This window comes from Anarhichas minor, unplaced genomic scaffold, assembly GCF_050575085.1.
Source record: "Anarhichas minor isolate MPS153535 unplaced genomic scaffold, ASM5057508v1 ptg000033l, whole genome shotgun sequence".
Lineage (NCBI taxonomy): Eukaryota > Metazoa > Chordata > Actinopteri > Perciformes > Anarhichadidae > Anarhichas > Anarhichas minor.
The window spans coordinates 9,978,462-9,996,870 of record NW_027466479.1 but is presented as its reverse complement, the minus strand read 5'-3'; the positions used below and the strand labels follow the sequence as shown (position 1 = coordinate 9,996,870).

Sequence of the window (18,409 nt, the reverse complement as noted above, 5' to 3'; positions counted from 1 at the left end):
GGTTGACACTCCGTTCAGGACTTGATCTCGATGACTTTGATGAACGGGAGGGCCTTCTTGGTGTGTGTCGTTGGTGTGATTGTTTTACTGCAAGAACAGGGGAAATAATTGAATGTTTTGAGGTTTATGTGGACATTTGAGTTTAGCATGACTGGCAGACAAGACGCCGTCTCAGTAGGAAATCAGCGTTCTTAATGTAAATAAGAAAACAAGCAGCTTACCTGTAAACAACCTCTGGCTTCTTCTCAGTGGATGTCGGGGGCGGAGGCTCCTGGCCTGCCAGGAAGTACTCCAAGTGGTCGTGCATTTCTCTGTTCTGCAGACGGAAAGGGGTTAAAGACGTTACATTGTGTGCAAAGAAGCACCATTGCCGTCACAGAGAAGTACTATGAATGTTTCACATGCAGGACAACTTTTTGGCTTTTACTTGGTTGGAAAAGTGTTGAAGCTTTAGCGAAGAAAGGACAACTAAAAACACATTATGTACTATATCAAAATGTCAGACGAAAATGAATTCAGATTCTAACTACGAGGCTCCTGACCTCAGCCTGCAGGAAAGCCACCCTCTCCTCCAGATCCACGATGAATCGATCTCTCTCTTGGATGACAGTCCGGGAGTTCTGCAGCTGTATCATAGAGCGAACAAACAAAACACAAACAAACAATGAGATATGCTCAGGAGAAACAATTTTCCAACAGGAGCAGACGCGGCATCACTTATTCATGACGAGTGAGTTTTTTGTTTTCACCACACGTTTCTTCTTGACTTCACTCCTGCACATCAATTACGCTTTATGTGTCCGCCTCCTCAAAATCTAATTTCCTTGTTAATGGCTTCCTGTGCCGTTGTGGGCACCGGAGAGCTCATTATGTGTGCGTGTGTGTGTGTGTGTCTGTGTGCACCTTGCACTGCTTGTCAACCTGTTTGTGTGCATAAGTACCTGTTCGATCATGTGGCGGACTTTCCTCTGCTGACTCTTTAACATGTCGTCAAGGTGATGGATCTTTTCCTTCAGAATGGCCACGTCCTTCTCCAGCTCCTCACACCTGCAAACACACAAATATGTGAGAAAACTCTGTCAAACTAACAGCAAATGGAGGAAGTGTAAAGCCATATATTAACAAAACTACTGAAGTGGAGGTCATGTTAGTTGCCATGATTTGTATTTTACACCCTGGGAAGCAAGTAATCTATTTTAAGATTATATTTGGAGGTATACTGTCTCATGTTAGAAGATGTATAATGAGGATGAATTCAGGGCATCAAAGAGTGAAACATAACATCATTGTGTACAGTATACAGAGTTTTCCCTTATTTGTACCAATGATTGTACTTTGTCCCATCACTTTGTTTCTCTTCTCACCTCTGCTCACTCTCCTTCCCTTCCTCCTTGTCTGCTTTGAGCTGCAGCAGCTCTGCCTCCCCTGCCGCCATCTTGTCTTTGAGGTTGCGGCTCTCGATCGCCATGCTTCCCAGCAGCCTCTGCAGCTCCTCCACCTGCTGACCCTTCTCCTCCGACTGCTTCTCCGCCATCTGCAGCTGCTCAGACTGCTCGGCCAGACGAACACCATACTCGTGCGACTCAGCCTATTAGGAGAGCCACAGAGTAAGACCTTGTTTGGGGTTTTCCTGTAATTAAGTAGTGGTGGATACCATATTAAAGGCTCTGCACACACAAACAATGAGTGTTTTCAATTGCTCTGGCTGATTAGACCTCTGTCACATTGCAGTTGTTTGGGGCTAGCCTACAAATACCCAGATTATCTAAACCACTTTATTTGGAAGTTAAACCAAAAATGAGTGAGGCCATAATCCCTATTTAAAGAAGGACCAACTGTGCACACATCCAGGCAAAAATACTCAGGTGTAAGTCAAAAAATACTTAACAGCAGGGCACAAAGGAGGTCTGCACACTCTTAGGCTCCAAATAAATACTTGATTTCTCTTTTGCTCTTTGCAAGGCAATGTTTTGATAAACAAGATCCTCCTTAGCCTTTATTATCCCTATTTGCACAACAGTGATGGAAGTTAAACCAGGGAAGTCTATTAATTCAGTTTAGTTAGTTTAAAACCTCTGATTATCTGACTGCTCGTGTTTTCAGATAGCAACTTAGTGGGTTTCCCTGATCCCAGTAATTAACTTTGGGAGTACAATATTTTGTATAGAGCTGGTTTGTGTAATTGGAAGTGGCATTTCTTACATTGTTGTATATTTACTCTGATCTTTTCTGAATCACAACCTAAACGTATTTGCTGATGACTTGCAATACAGCTGAATAAAATGACACGTTAGGGTTGAAACTAAAAATGGTTCTACGTCTCTGCCTGTTGTATTAATATAATTGTGTTGTTGCCACTAACTGTAAAGGAGGATTTTAGTACTAGACCATCAGGATAGTGCTCGACAGATCAGCCTGTGGTTAGTCTGTGGGAAGTGTCCCTACATGACCTGACAGATGAATATGCTGTAGAGCAAAGACCCAAACAGTGGGGGATCACAGGATGAGGGATGAAATCCACAGATAAGACAGATAATGAGGGCGATTAAAGGAACAAGGCAGCAGCAGAGGAGTGAGTCATAGCCGCAGACAGGAAGGCGTGTCATGTTACTTGTCTCGTGAGACAGACCTGCAGTCTCTCGCTCTCCTCCCGATGCCTCTTCTCCATCTCCTTCAGCTGTGTGTACAGACGCTTGGTCGCCTCCCTGAGCCTCACACTCTCCTCCTGATTATCTCCGACCTGAGAGTGCAGGCAGACAGAAAGTGACACGCTCAATCAGGATTAATCTGGCAAACCACTTAAACCTGAGGGCAAGGCTGGCGCTGACAAACAGAGAAGAGCGGCTGCTGAGAGGCCATTTGCTCCGTGTTTAAAAGGCTGTTTGGCCAACCCTGAGGTAACAAAAGGCATTTAGACAAGAAGATGGACGCACGGTAACTTGTGCAGAGATAACTTAACTTACATACTTTTCCCAGACAAAAAAATTCACTCTGCATTGCTGTATAATCTGACAGCACTTAGTGTAAATTGACCCTTGGTTACCTACATACCACACATACAGGTCACTGGGTATGGATAGCCACAATACCTCCCTGCTCTGGCTCTACTGCCCTGGTAGATTATGGTGTCGTGTTACAGGAGATGTTGTGATGTGCCGAGGCTAGAATAATGCAAGGGAAATACAATATTGTGTGTGTGTGTGTGCGCGCCATTAGTCACGATGTAAGTGAGCCCTTCGCTGTGTGTGTGTGGTAAGTTTTGTTATGAGCTTCAGAGAGTCTGGCACCGTTGTGTTTGGAGCAGCAGGCAGTTGGATTGTCTGAGTGCAAAACAGCTGGAGGGCCAGACATTATTTCCATAATGGATGTTATGCCTGTCACTTAAATACACATTTGAAAGCATTCAAACTAGTTTCAGCTGAAATTGTTTTCCGCTATTCCCCGTGGTTTATTCATATTAAACTGATGAATAATTAGATTATAAAAGCAAGCACAGCAAACATCAGTTAGAGAAGGCTGTATTGTTTTAGGCTCACCTGAGCGTCTGACTCAGTGGGAACAGTGTTGACGTTGCTGACAGCCGGTTGGCTGCTGGACAGGTTGACTCTGAAGCCATTGGCTGGATACTGAAGAGGAGAGCAGCGGTTGGTTAGTGGAGTTAGGGCTTCATTTCTCCTTTTACTCGCACAATGTACAACTACTAGAGTGGCCCAGACAGATCACAGCACTGCAACTTGAAGTAAACACAACACATTGAGAAACACTACAGTTAATGTTGTCATGCATCGTGTTCTTGTTGCGTCTACGATTAGTTGCACAGTCGATGAGTTGCTGTTACAAAACACAAACAAAGGAAGAAAATATGTCCGCCGCTTTTGTCAGGAGAGACTTCAGAGATTTAGTCCACACAGATATAAGGCAACCAATAAGATTGCAGTACTCTGAGTGTGTTAATCCTCTTCCTTCATTCACGTCCACCACTTTGACAAGACGTATACTGCACCTTTGCTTTTCGTTCATTGACCAAACAATTATTCGTCTAACTATTTCAGCCCAACATTCATCAAAACGTCTTTATGTTTGATGCAGACGGTGTGTACCTTGTTGTTGTTAGCGTTCTGCCTGGCGGCCATCTGCTCTCTCAGAGTCTTCAGACAGTACCTCACCTAGAAACAAAAACACAAAACAAAAATTGTTCTGTGCCGAAACGATTCCTATGCCCTTCCCCTTATTCAACCCGGAGACACACGCGCTCAGATGTTCTCCAGTCGCACACTGACCTCCTGAATCTGCGACACCTCGTCCGTCATCATTTTGACCCTCTCCGCTGCCTCTAGACGGGGTTCGAGATAAACCTGGAAACCACAATGACAGGAGTGTGTTGGATAAAATGGGTGAGCACACAAATACTTTCAATAAGCATGGATAGGTGGACTGGCTCGCACATGCATACAATTATAGGAACAAACACCAAAACAAGCTCACATACCTTTATGACTTCAATTTGTTCTTCTCTGGGAGTGATTCGTGTTTCTTCCTGCTCCTCTGGTTTCTGTGGCAGCACTACTGCAATGCTGCTCTCCTACATTCAGTAAAAAAAAAAAAAAGTTGTACTTTCGTTCATTCAGTAAACAGCACAACAAAAATGTTTTCCTCTTTGATTTTGTACCTTGTTGCTGTGCCGCTCCGAGGTGCAGCCTGACTGATCCTGATCTTGTAGAGTGAGTCTAAGCCGCCTGCATTGGACCTGAAATGAAAGATGAGGGCACAACAGAAACTAGATGACTAAATGGAGCTGTGGGGATTTTGAGAGAAACAACCAATGAAGAGAAAGGAGAGAGGTTTAAAATGAATGCCATCAGGGAGAAAGAGGGTGGAGGCAAGAAAGAAAAGGCGTTCTTTTTGTCATAAAACTTCCCCATACTGAAGTTCCTCTGTGGATGCCACACTGTTTGACTACAAGGCCTAGCAACCGACACAGACGAGACATTTCCATTGCATCCTCCGGGGGGGGGGGGGGGGGGGGGGAAGTCTGGTGGTTATGACCAAACAGTCCGGTCTACTCACTGGAGAAAATGAAACCAGTCCGGTCCAGTAAGGGCCAGAAATACCAACACTAAAAACAGCGTGAGTGGTGAGTCACTCTCCATTCAACTTTGACATGAAAACAGATCATGTGAGAATTGTCTCATACATGCTTTGACAACTTCACTTTAAAAAAACTAAGTATTAATATAAAATAGCAACGACATACTCACTAGTTTGTGTTCATCCCCACAGGATGGGGGATTATTCTGTTTTCAATGGAGTTTATAGCTCCTTTATTTGTTGATCATAAGCTGTATTGAATGGGGCGCCGGCTTCTCCTGTTGCCTTAATTAGTGAAACAAAATGATTCCTAATAAAATGGAGACACCCCTGATAGTAAATGTAGGCTTTCACTGGAGGTGCATGTTGTTCTATGTTAATCATAGCTATTTAGACAAAGATCACATCAAAATCCAGTGCTATGGATTTGTTTCATGTTGTAGAACTTTATTTATCGAGAGCATTTAAGATCATCCACTGCAAACGGACTAATGCACACAATTATAGAGTACATAACTTTTCAACACGTAAAATGTTCTTGAACTGTGGCACAAAACACGTTATTCAGATTTTATGTTTCAGTGACAAACAAATAATCCAGTAGATAGTGAATAAATTACACAGCAGGATGGGAAGCTAAATGACAATTGACATCAGTTAACAGTCAAATTAAAGCCCTTAAACTCAGCTGGTCCTTTTTTACCAGACATTTTTTTACAAAGCAAATACTTGCTTTAACAATACTTAATCCTCCTCGGCAACACCCATTTAAGTAAGTGGAGGTATGGCTCAACACAAATTGTGTAGCTTTTCCTCTGAATGTGCAAAGAAAACAAACCATTTGGCTCTTTGACAAACCAATTCCAGTTTAGCTGGAGATAAAAGTTCAGGTACAGCAGAGTTATGTAACATAGCTGATAGTTATCTTATCACCAACTCATGCTTAAGCCTGGCCTCTATGTGGTGTTATGTGTTTGTATGTATGCATGCATGTCTGTGCATGTGTATGTACGTGCTCATATGTATGTGTAGCTTATATGGGACCTGTTGTGGCTGTTGTGTGCCTCCACCATACAGTGCACGAGGAGAAGAATGAATGGATATTATCAGTCATTACAGAATTATAAAAACTCTTAGGCTAGTTTACTTTGTGGTGCTGCAGTGGGTGCTATCATCATCAACATCAGTGGCCATAATTCAACTTTGTGTGGGCGTCAGCTACAGAGTAATTTAGATAGCAATCAGATCAAATGGCCCATAATCTAAAACCCAAAAGCAAAGAAGAAACACAAACAAAATGTGCTGTAGATGATTGTACTGTGATTACCTTAATTCCTTTGTTGATTTCATCTTAACTCTTAGTCTAAAAGACTAAAAGATGGGAATAGGAAGGAATACTAGATAGATAGGAGAGTTTATTTGAAGTTTTTTTTTTTTTTTAATTCTGTAGAATACAGCTGCACTCACTGGTGTCAAACTAGTAGAAACTGAAGCTTCACTCACAGAAATGTGTTTTTTCCAGGACTGGCTATTTTTACAAGTTTCACACACATAAAAAGGATGTCTCCCTGTCTGAAATCCAGCTAAAGGACGTCAAGAAGTACTTGCTCTGTAACATCCCATGTTTTAATGTTGTCTTGTTTGGTCGATGTCACCCAGTACTGTCATACAGCACAGTGATTCAGCTCACACAGTGCACACCATCATAAAGACGCTTTACACAATTGCCCCCTGTGAGAATGACACCTGTGATTTAAGTGCAGGGATGATAAAGAGGCACTGACACGTACTCTACATACGTCTATCTTTAAGTGTGAAGGCAGCGCTGCAATAATACCTTCAGTAGTGACACCTGAACCTGACTATGAGAACGTTCAAAGTATTCTAACCGGAATAATACATTTTGCAAAGTTAAGATTTTGTTTCATGCTTGATAGCTTGTACCACCAGACAGCAAACTTCAATCACTCCTTTCCTGGGAAAAGCCCTTCACTGTATCTGGCTTCCAAATAACTCCGTCCAGCAGTCGTGCGCACACACATTGAGTGCCAGTAATTGGTTGAATGTTACAGCTCTATGTAACTTGGCAACATGGCAACACCCTGCTGTATAACTGCAGTCTGGCACACTTTTGATAATATCAACAATCATGTGATGCCTCTTGCCTGCAGATCATGATAAGCTCGTGAAAAATGGGCGGAATGGCACCACTGTTGTTTTTATCATCTCTGTTCAATATAGGTAGAATGCATTGTAACATCCTGTAGGATTCAACTACCACAAAAGTTACTTTTACTGTGTGTGTGTGTAAGTTATATATCTCAATATGAGATATGAGAGCTTTTTATTGTTTTGTTCTTCTGTGTTCTTATGGTTTTAGAGTGTGTATGTGAACATGCCTCCCATAAGTCATGTCGACACACATACAGTAACATATGGCTTAAGGCCAAAGAAGAGCGACCCGGCATGTCACATATGTGGCTACTTACGTCAGCGACCGGTTTGCTGCTTTGCACGCAAATGGTTTTGCACGAATGGCAGATCTTTGTGTGTTGTTGCGACGCCTGAAAACCATCACAGTCAAGATAGTGACAGGCAGGCCGACATTTCATTCTGTGATCAAAGGGAGCGACAGCTTGAGGGCTTCCCACAGAGGATCGTGGCACAGAGAGCTGGTTACTGTACACAGGAACATAGCGTCCTGCTCCTCACCGCACGCTAGTTTTGCTTGATGTTTCTTTGGAGCACACTGCATTGACAAGTTTCTGGCAAGTGCCTGCCACTCATCCACAGAGCTTCAAAGTAAAAGCACGTTTGAAGAATAGTTTACAGATAATAATCTGCTTTTTCATAAAAGTACATTGTAGGCAGATCACGGGTATATTTTGGTTCCCAGAATGCAAATGAATCTTTAATAGTGCCAACCCTGTATAAGATCATATTGTGGTGAGCGCAGACACCGAGCGCTGAGCGCCAAGGCAATCTCTGCTTATTAAACATTGTCACCACAAAAAAATCTAAAAGAATATTGCAGAGGTAAACTGCACAGCACCATGACAACAGTCCAAACCAATACATATGAACTGCTCCTACAAAAGGTGCTTATTAGGTGTCATTACGGTCAAATGGGATGTGCATGTCGTCATGTTCCAAGGTAGAACAATGAATCAGTGCATACTTTTGTGGTCCTGGCCTGTCCAACAATTAACATAATTAGCAACTGTTAAGTCCTGACATCACAGCTCCTATATTCATGTATTGACACGAAAAACAGACTTACGTCAGCAAATGTGCGCGAAGAATATGTAAGTAAACAGGTTATGCTTTATGAATAAAGTTATTAGTATTATTATTATGCTGAATACATCTTACACTTTGTACTAATCCACTAGGCTGGTCCATGTAGCTCAGGAAATGCTTAATTTCCATTTGTTTGTAATTTCTAGGAAGAAAAACCTCAAATTCATTAACAAACACAGAGAAAACAAAAGCTACGAGGTTACATTGTATACCTGTGTTTTCCATATCTGTTATAGGAAACAAGTGTCATGACGTACATATTAACTCATTTCATAACACAATCAAACTTCAGGTTTTATGCACTAACTAATGATAATTGCTTTAGAGATGGTATCAGTAAAGTTAACTGAGGTGTTCAGCTGTTGTTCCATTACAGTCAATTGATTCTCCCTCTGAACTATAAATCTTCGTTATCAGATTCTCATGAATCAAATGATAAAGATCAAAAGACAAAAACATGTCTGGCATAACACTGAGCAGAAATATTTCTACTGGGAAAACTATGCAACATCAAATGAATGTATCACAAAGTAACATCTTGCACTGCTATTTGATACAGTAATATTATTTCCACGCAGACACAAATAATCCAAACTGTTTCTGTATTTAATGTACTTCAGGTAATGAATTTGATCAAAACGACGAGACAGTTATGATGAGTGAGTTTTATCATAACATTCATGTTCTGTGCTGCCAGTAACCTCCACGATCAACGTTTCTCTTTAAACAGTAGGTATGGTGGTCAAAACAGCTTTGCCTTATTTAACAGCAAGCCTCTAAAAGTGAGTCCAAATGAGTGTCCACATACCAAGTGAAATCAAACTGATTTGACCTCTACTGGAGTGAATCGATACAAGAGAGAAAAACAATGCAACAGGCGCAAATGAAGTGTTGAAGTAAGCTATCCGGTCAGTTATCTGCCACTGGATCATTTCTCAGGTCAGCTCTTTAGCTGAGCCCTGAGGGAGACTCTGTTTTCTGTCTCTAGTGTCCTGCTTCTGTCCTGTGAGATAAGGAGGACCGTGCAGTGCAATAGCTACACATGTTTTACTCCTCTTTAACTTATATTTAAGCAATTCAAAGTAAAGTGCAATAAGGCTGAAACTAACTATTATTTTCATTGTCAGTTCATTTGCAGATTGTTTTCTTGATAAACTGATGAATGGTTTCGTCAATAAAATGCCAGAAATTGTGAAAAATGCCCATAATTATTTCCTAAAACTCAAAAGTACGTCATCAGATGTCTTATTCTTCCCCCGACCAACAGTCCCAAACACAGAGATGTTTAGTTGACTACCATATAAGATAAAGAAAAGACTGCAAATCCTCACAATTGAGAGGCTGAAACTGAGTCATGTTTGACATTTTGCTAGAAATGACTTCAACAATAAATCTACTCAGCAAAATATGACGATTAATGTTATAATTATTGACTTAAATGATCGACTAATAGTAAAAAAAAGAGTTAAGTAGATTATGCACAATAAAAGAACAGGATAGCACAGAGTAGAGCACACAATGTGTTTTAAACTAGAGCAGAGTAGACTTGAAGAGGAGTAGAGCAGAGTGAAGTAGATTAGAGGAGATCATATCTCTGACACTCAGGTATTCAGGCACAAAAAAAACAAAAAAAAACACGCAGCTCATCCATACTGCATTAGAGCTGCAGCTAATATGAAAACAGTCAGTTACACATCCGTCCAACGTGACTCGTGTTTACCGATTTGGAGTGTCTGGGCTACAAGAGCATCCTCAGTGGCCTCCCACAATCAATACACGACCATCCAATCCCAGCTATCGAGCCACAAGCTCCTCCATGACTGCTGTCGGAGATGAGATCATTGCTGTGCTCAGCTGTACTACAGGCTGACTGAAACTGCAGAACACACAACAATTCAACCAGACATAGCATGTACTAAATCCTTTCTAACAAGCTGAGAAAGTAGAACGGTGGATCATTATTTGCACCAACACCAGTATCTACATTCCTTTCCCAGGTGCCAACAGAGATCACAGCAAAGCGTGAAGTCCATCCATCTCTGAGTGCAGTCAAAACAAACTACTTTTATTACAGAGCAACACGTTATGATAAGAAAAACCATAAAACACTTTAAACATGGTAAATTGCTGATATCAGCGAGTGCCACTCTGAACCATCACACGTCACACATGTTACTTATAAACTCTTCCCTTCTGATTAATATCAACGGTATGTGTCACAAATACAACACAACTGAGTCACTCTTGAACAGTAACTAACAAATAGGAAGTGACTCTGAAACATTTTAAAGTTGCATTTTGTCTTGACAAACTCTATGGCAACATTTGCATTCAGATGGTGAATGAAATGGAGATGAACGCACTAATTCAGATGGATGTTTGAGACTTAAAAATACATACAAAAAGAGACATAGTGCCTTGCATGAATCAAACAAAGGGTAAACTAATGTCTCTTATGTGTATGATATTTCTAAGTATCTCTTTGGGCTGATCTAATCTGTGTGTGGGAAACTAGCCCTTTATTTTTTAGCATGACAACTCCACAATGAAGACATGAATCATAAAAGCAAACACTGTAACGAAGCAGACAAAACTACACCCGCAGGTACCATCATGCACTTCCCCCTGTACGAACCTAAAAAACAAACCCTTTACTTTATCCCTCTGATATCTACCTGGGCAGACGAAGCTGTCGGGGACTCTTCCCAATGATGTTCAGGCAGCTGTGATCCAGACCGTCTGTGTCTTTGTGACTAAGAGCGTGGGAAGCCTCGGACGTCTTGCCTTACATGGCTGGGTGAGGCTCCGCCAGCTACCCAACCCTTTTTTCCCTCCAGATTGTTCTCCAGTCAGAGAGCTACAGTGCCAGTCCAAGGAGGCACATGGTTGCTATAGCCTCCCCTGCAGGACTGCAGTGCCAAATACACAATGGAAAGAACGAAGGGAACATTTGTCTGATTGGATAATAAACCGTCTGGAGCAAAGAGGTTTGTTGACGGTGAATCTAAACTGCATGACAGTTTGAAAGCCATCTTTATAGTTTGATAATCAGACTGAAATTACTTTTTTATTTTTTTTTTTATTCAGAGGTCTGGAACTAGGCTTTAATCTTTATCAAATAGTCAATGAGAAAATGAGTGATTGGTTCAACTATCATACTTAAGTGTAGCCTAAATGTATGCAAATATACACTGATACATAACTTAGCCGGACAATAAGTGATCAATAGATAAAACGGTGGGCTGAAGACGGCTTCATTTATCTGGTACATGGTGACAGTGGTAGGTAGCAGTACTGTGGCAGCACTGTGAGGAATGTGTGGTGCGAGTTATATAAGAGAGATTAATGAAGAGTCTTTATACAACAGTGACTGGCACGTTGTGTGTGTGCAGTGTCAACAAAACTGTGCAAACAAAAGTCAAATGCCACAGTCCAAATATGTCCATGCTCGCGTGTGTACGTCCATGTGTCTCTGACTACCTGAAACTTAAAATGTTGAACTTCCAGCATTGAAACGATCTTAAATTGAATGTTTTTTTCGTTACAATTTGAAGTGTTACAGGGCTGCAACTAAATCATTCTCAAAATATTAAAATATCAATCTATATGTTGTTGTTTTTTAAGTTGATGATTCGTCTAGAGCCGTAACGATCAGTAACTAATCGATCTACTATTTGGATATTCATTCTACCAAATTAAAAATGTTTTTAAAGAAAAAATACCCAGATTTTCTGGTTTCAGCTTCTCAAATGTTCATATGTATGTGTTCCTTAGTCTTTCATAATAGTAAATTGAATATCTTTGTGTTTTGGACTATTGGTCTGACAAAACAAGACATTTGAAGACGTGACATTTCGGGAAATCATGGTGGGAATTTTTCACCATATTCTGACATTTTATCGACCAAACCATTTTTCGATCAATAAAGAAAAATGCCCATCATTATTTCACAGAGCTCAAGGTGAAGCCTTGAAATTGCTTGTATTGTCAGACCAACAGTCCAAAACACAAAGGTATTAAAGTCATAAAGATGTAAAAAAAAAAAAAAATCACATTTAAAAAGAACAATTGAATGTTTGACTGTTTTAATGATAAATTTACAAATGATAAATTGGTTACCGAAATTATTGTTCATTAAGTTGACTTATAGTTTCTTCACTAGCGTATTATATTTTAAATGTATGACCTTATGTCTCACATACAGTGTACCTCACATTTTTGAATTTTGCATGCTTCTTTACACAAAGAGCAGACTTTCAATTTGTGCAAGTATGTACTAAACGTCCTGTTAGGTATCACGTTATTATAGAGTGCTGCAGGGATGAGTCCTGAATCCTGGCTCCCTCGTCTTGAAGTCAGTGGGTTTTTGGTTAGATGCCTGAAATCTGCTCTGTGGTTAACATAAGCTTCAGAGATTTTAATGTTGTGTTCTAGGGTGTAAAATACGTCAGTAGATACCCCTCTCGAAAATGTGGAAGCTTAAAAAACGTGGTTGCTGACAAGTGGCTAAATGAGACTGAAAAATGACATCACGCCAACTAGTCCGCCGTTCCAGCCTTGTTAAACTCGTACTGACGTGTCTGCGGTGTAGTTTCTTTATAGCCTAACATGAGCTTTTTACTTCTGCCGATTGCATCCACTCTTAAATAATCATAAAGGAGGTGTTCATTTGTGAAGATTATCTTGCTGAACAAAGCATATATAAATAAATCCAATGGAAAAATCCCATTGGCTTTTTGCCAAGAAAACCAGGGCGATACTAACTTCCAGGGTAGGCCTACAAATATGCGTCAGCACTCTATTTATATTTCGTTGTTTATCCTTTTGTTGATATACGAGCATTGCAAACATGCCATTTAACAACGTCAGTGTCACACACAAAAGGCTCAGACTGGATCTCTCTTATGCAGCCATGTAAGTCAACCCTGCAGTTGACAAAAACCCACAACGATCCAGCTGAGCTATTTCAATAACCTTGTCATTGTAGCTCTTCCCAGCGTGTTCTCACGCTATGAGAGAACACACATTAACTTCAATGTAATTTGTCAAGATCCGGAAAAAAAGTATTTAACTCCTAAATGTGTGTAAGTGGGAGGAAATAGGTTTCCCAGTGGAAATCGTGGTTTGAAGAACTGAAGGCAAGCAAGGTCAAAGTTGATGTTTACAGATCGCGCGACTCAAGACAAGAACAAAATGCTCCTTAGCCGCATCCGACAGAGTGTCATTGCTGTGTAAAAGGACCCGTGAACTGAAGTCAAGTTCATTTGTATAGAGCCATTCATCACTAACTTCACTTACAGCCACTGAAATGAAATGAAAAGCCTACTCGAATCATATTTTTTTTCATTTTTGTTTTGTTGAAGCACAGTCAGAGCCCATCAAAGCTGGAAACTGCCAAAAATGCATTTGGAACATGCGTTTTTATTTTAGGCATGACTGTGTATTTCTCCTCTTCCGGCCAGATCTCTGTAGAAACAAAGGATCTGTCCATTCATGCCAACATCCTGCTTCTGAATCATGTGCCATTGTGACGGTACATACCTATTGACTCAATGGCTTAGTGCTATCAATTACTTTCACACAATAAAAAGTAATGTTTCACCTTTCATTTGACAATTCTTATTCATGCCACTTGGAAAATATCCATTACACTTTGGTATCGACAAGGAAGTGTATGATGAAAAGTTAACACTGTGCAACAAACTGTGAAAAAGCAGGTTTGTCTCTTCCTGGACCACATGTCACAGAGTCGTATACATAATGACATGAGATTGGTCAAAGAAAAAAAAACATTCTTGGACTGCCAATGAATAGAGGACATTTCTATTAAACCACCCAGCGAACAAGTCTTGTACTTTCGTATTGAGTTCTTTGGAACTCCTGTCATGGAATCCTCTGTAAATTCTCCGGATCATCAAGTAAATGTATTCTTAACTGAGCCTTAACAAAAGGATTAACTTAATAATGTTCTGTGATGGCATACAAAAATACAATTATTTTCAAGCCATTAAAACATGTCTGGAGGGTATCATTATTTAATTTACTTCTAACAACATTTGAAGTAGGGACTTCTTACTTCACTTGTTTCGACATATCGATTCATTCTCATATCAAGTTACAGTCGGCTATGCTGTGAAGGTACAATGGCTTTTCCTTTCTGAGCACACACATACAGGCTCCACACGGTCTCTTCAAAGGCAATAAATGTGAGTTAAAGTTCCAGTGAAAGTACCATGTACACAGTGACACAGAAACACAGTCACTCTGTGGGAAAAGTCAATGATAAGTGACGCTCAACTTATGCAACAAGTAGTGTAGTCAAGCAGTCCCATGCTATTTTGTAATGATAGATAACATGCAAAAGGTGTTTGGACACACAATAAAATCCAGCGGCCATGGCATTACTTGTATCTTTGTCAGAGTATAAAGGTATATATCAAGTAATTAACTTGCCTTTTAAATTGCAGTCATTTGATTTAAACTACGCCACACCTTCAGAGAAAAGCTTAAACACACTTAAGTTTGTAATGACGAAGAAGAAGAAGAAGAAGAAGAAGAAGAAGAAGAACAACAACAACAACAACAACAACAACAACAACAACAACAACAACAACAACAACAACAAGAAAGGTGTGTTGGATATGATTCAAACTCTTAGAAAAATAAAATCAAAAGCACATTTTGCTTTCACATGTAATGAGACAATGTATTTAAACATCATGTGTTTGTTGAAAAGTGAATTTCTGCTTTTCAAATGTCTCACAGGGATCATACACATTTATTTCATATGTTATTTCATATGTTACATTCTGTAAACTAGGACAGTCAGTTAGCGCACATTAGCCCGTCCATCACAGCTGTGCGTATACTAAAGTGAATCACGTTAGTCCAGCAGAAATACAGGGAACATAAAGTGGGACTGAGTAACCAGAAACGTATTTTTGACTACCGTAGACACATTTAAGTTAAGTTCAATCGGACAGTGATTCAACTGTCTCTTTAATTAAACATGTAAGACAGTTGTATGCATCACTCACGTTAGCTCTGTTGTCCTCTTCTCCATTTCCCTCAGTCCGCCTCACGCCGCCGCTCATCTTGTCAGTGGAAAGACGAGCCCACACATAACAGTGAAGAAGAAATTATAGCTGTGGAGAGTTTCTTTTCTTTCCTATCAGTCAGGGTTTAAAACTTTACATGTCGTCCTCCTCGCAAAAACTGTTGTCAGAACTTTTCAGCAAAGAGTGAAGAGACACCTGGCGCGTGTCCCGCTGCGTTCCCTGTCTGTGCAGGACAGGTAGTGAAGTTGAACGCTGCAGGTCTTCAACATGCCTGCGCCTCATTCACATGGAATGCACTGAATCATAATTCAGGATGTAGGAAGCAGAAAGCCTTTCAGCACTTTTTCCTTTACTGGCTTAGATTTTGATCTTTTTTACTTTAAATATTTTAATAATTTGTAATCATTCTTTAGTCATTTTCTTATCTTGTCTGTTCATATTAGAACATTTATTTTGGTAGGCAGTATAGGGAGTGCGCAGTAGGACCAAAACAAGCTAGCTTCACATATTTGCAACAGGTCATTTATTGTTGCCTGGAATGAAGCCTAAAATGCTTCATATGGATAACACGCTGTGAGAGTGGGAAGAATAAATCCAAATCAAACATTCCTATTTATCCTGGGGATCTATCGGGATGGTAATGACTGATGCACTTAAATAAACTGTGTCTGACCTCAGAGAAGTTGACGACGCCTCCATTCGGCAGACATCTGGTGTGAGTGCTGCTGAAAAACAGCATTCTGTCCTCAGTAACCTGCCTGATCTTCTTCCAGATTGATCCCATATGCTGTCTCTCCTCATCTGTCTTGCGTCAAAAAATTCTGTTCAACCTCTCCCCAATTTTCAAGCAACATCTCTGTCAGCACCAAGAATCTGCAGTAGCTGTGATCTGCCTCCCATGCGCTGCAGCTAATTCAGTGCCAGAGCTGCAAATAGGATGTAGTCCTGTTTAATAACAGTCCGGCCACATGTCAGACGGCCCTGTTGCCACTTGCACTTGCTTACTATCCTGTCAGGCCTATGGGTGAACTATGGATGCCTTTGGTGGCATATGGCTTGAAACATTTTTTGGAAGAGTGACACATCGACCCAGAGAAAGTGTCCTACTTTCAGCATTTGACAATGTTGCTGACAGAGTGAGAACGTCGTGATCTTTGTTGAATAACGGATCAAACCAGTGAGGAAAAAAGTAGTGCACTAAACAGAGTTTTGGTATGTAGGAAAAATGTAATAAGTTTACAATGTTTGATGATTTTATTTACCACATTTAATCAACAGTAATCCATTGATATGTTATGAGCATAGATTCAAGCTGACACATGTTGGTTTAACTTCACGCATAAGTGACGACAGACTGTAGTTTCCTGTTGTTACTTGCTTATCGTTTTAGACAGGTGTGGCATAAAATGAAATGAAAGCCCATTGCCTTTGAAAGACCAGAGTCTGTTTTACATCATGTAATTATGTTTTAAATCTTGGTTTCAGACACAACTTCCATTATTTTAGGAGCTGTTTGTCTTGTGACACCCAAACAAAAGTGTTCACTTTGTACACATCAATGGAATTCAATAGCCTGCAGTAAATATAGCACATCTGCATTGTGTGAGGCACCTATCGGGTTGAATAGACTACCGGCAAGAATGACACAAACTCAAAAGGCAGCTAATTTTGAAAAGCCCACCCCAAAGTAAACATGCACTACCACTATGATGCGGCCTTTGTTAGATGAGCAGCCACCTTTGTATACTGTGCAATATAAAGAGTGCATGTGATTTTAAACCAAATCTTTTCCAGTGAAAGAGTTGAATGTCATGGATTAAATCATGCAAAATTCCTCCGTTTAACATTTTGGACAGTGTTTCTCATTTTTTTTACGCATCATGAATGTATTTTAACACCACTAACAGTGCAGGTAACTATTTGACACACCACAGACAAGCTCCATCACTGATTGCCTGCATTGATCTAAACATGGAGCTAATTAGACACTTGGTGTCCCTGATTGATGGAAATGTACGGACATGACATCGAAAACATATTCGTGGGTGTGTCATTGAATATTGTAATATTTAAAAAAGAAACAGAAACTTTTGAGGAAACTTTAAGAAACGGAAAGTCCCAACTGTGGGAAACGACAGAAGAGAAGGTGAGCTAAGGACAAAGACAGGAGGGTTGGATGAGGTGGAGTCTTGATTACTGCTTGATGTCTTTAGTAATTACAGTGAACCAACTAAGGATTACAGACCGTATATCTAAGGGGGGGGGGAAGTCAGCCAGAGCTAAAAGAACATGCGAAAGACTTGTTACTAAAACAAGTTGCAAGAATACTGAGGCAGGATATTTTACTTGAATAGAACCAAACACTCGTTCTTTATGTCAAGTCGTTTTTCGGCTAAGTGTTCCATTACTGAAGATGAAATAATAATACACTGCAGGTTTTGTGACATACTCAACATATTCCCACTCTTAGATAGATATCAACATCTGACTTAGATAGATATCAACATCTGACTTGTTCTCCTCTGTCTGCTTCAGGCGGCACGTACCATAATGTGGATAGTCAAATGCTCAGTATAGTAGCAACTGACTATAATGAGCAGATGACCAACGAGGTCTACGAGGGTTATACAGTGATAGGTCAAATGAACACTTAAGATATTTACAGGTGAAATACAAGCATGGATTTCATTTTTACTGAAACACAGCCCAGCCTGTTTAAATTTAGCTCTTTTATATTTATTTTATGTGTCTCCAGTTAGTACTGTACGTGACCCATAATGTCACATCGCCTGACAATCTATGTATGTATCTATTCCCTTTGACAGTGAAACCATCAGGCAGGCTGCCGTGGTTATGAGTAGAGAGAAACCTGAAGCATAGACAGAGCAGCAGCACAGAAGCAGGCCTTGATCTTGTAGTCTCTGTATACTCTGTATCGCGTGAACTTGCCCCAAGTTTATTGG

The 18,409-nt window shown here is 40.3% G+C and overlaps 1 protein-coding gene across 1 annotated transcript; it reads right to left on the bottom strand.

Annotated features, from left to right (window-relative positions):
* Positions 1-14: 14 nt before the first annotated feature.
* On the bottom strand, positions 15-15,482 carry tuft1b (tuftelin 1b). Its single transcript, XM_076106012.1, has 12 exons — positions 15,426-15,482; positions 4,670-4,747; positions 4,490-4,582; positions 4,281-4,355; positions 4,101-4,166; positions 3,537-3,626; positions 2,630-2,740; positions 1,365-1,588; positions 942-1,047; positions 543-626; positions 222-316; positions 15-87 (listed from the first exon to the last, which is right to left on the bottom strand). Exons 1-12 carry the CDS (start codon positions 15,480-15,482, stop codon positions 15-17), a joined length of 1,152 nt encoding a protein of 383 aa, XP_075962127.1.
* Between the last annotated feature and the right edge of the window lie 2,927 nt (positions 15,483-18,409).

Coding starts and splice junctions, on each gene's coding strand:
- tuft1b (XM_076106012.1), bottom strand. CDS start 15,482: ATGAGCGGCGGCGTGAGGCGGACTGAGGGAAATGGAGAAGAGGACAAC. Junction 4,356..4,489: donor AACAAATTGAAGTCATAAAG/GTATGTGAGCTT, acceptor TGTGGTTTCCAG/GTTTATCTCGAACCCCGTCT. Junction 4,167..4,280: donor AGGTGTCGCAGATTCAGGAG/GTCAGTGTGCGA, acceptor TTTTGTTTCTAG/GTGAGGTACTGTCTGAAGAC.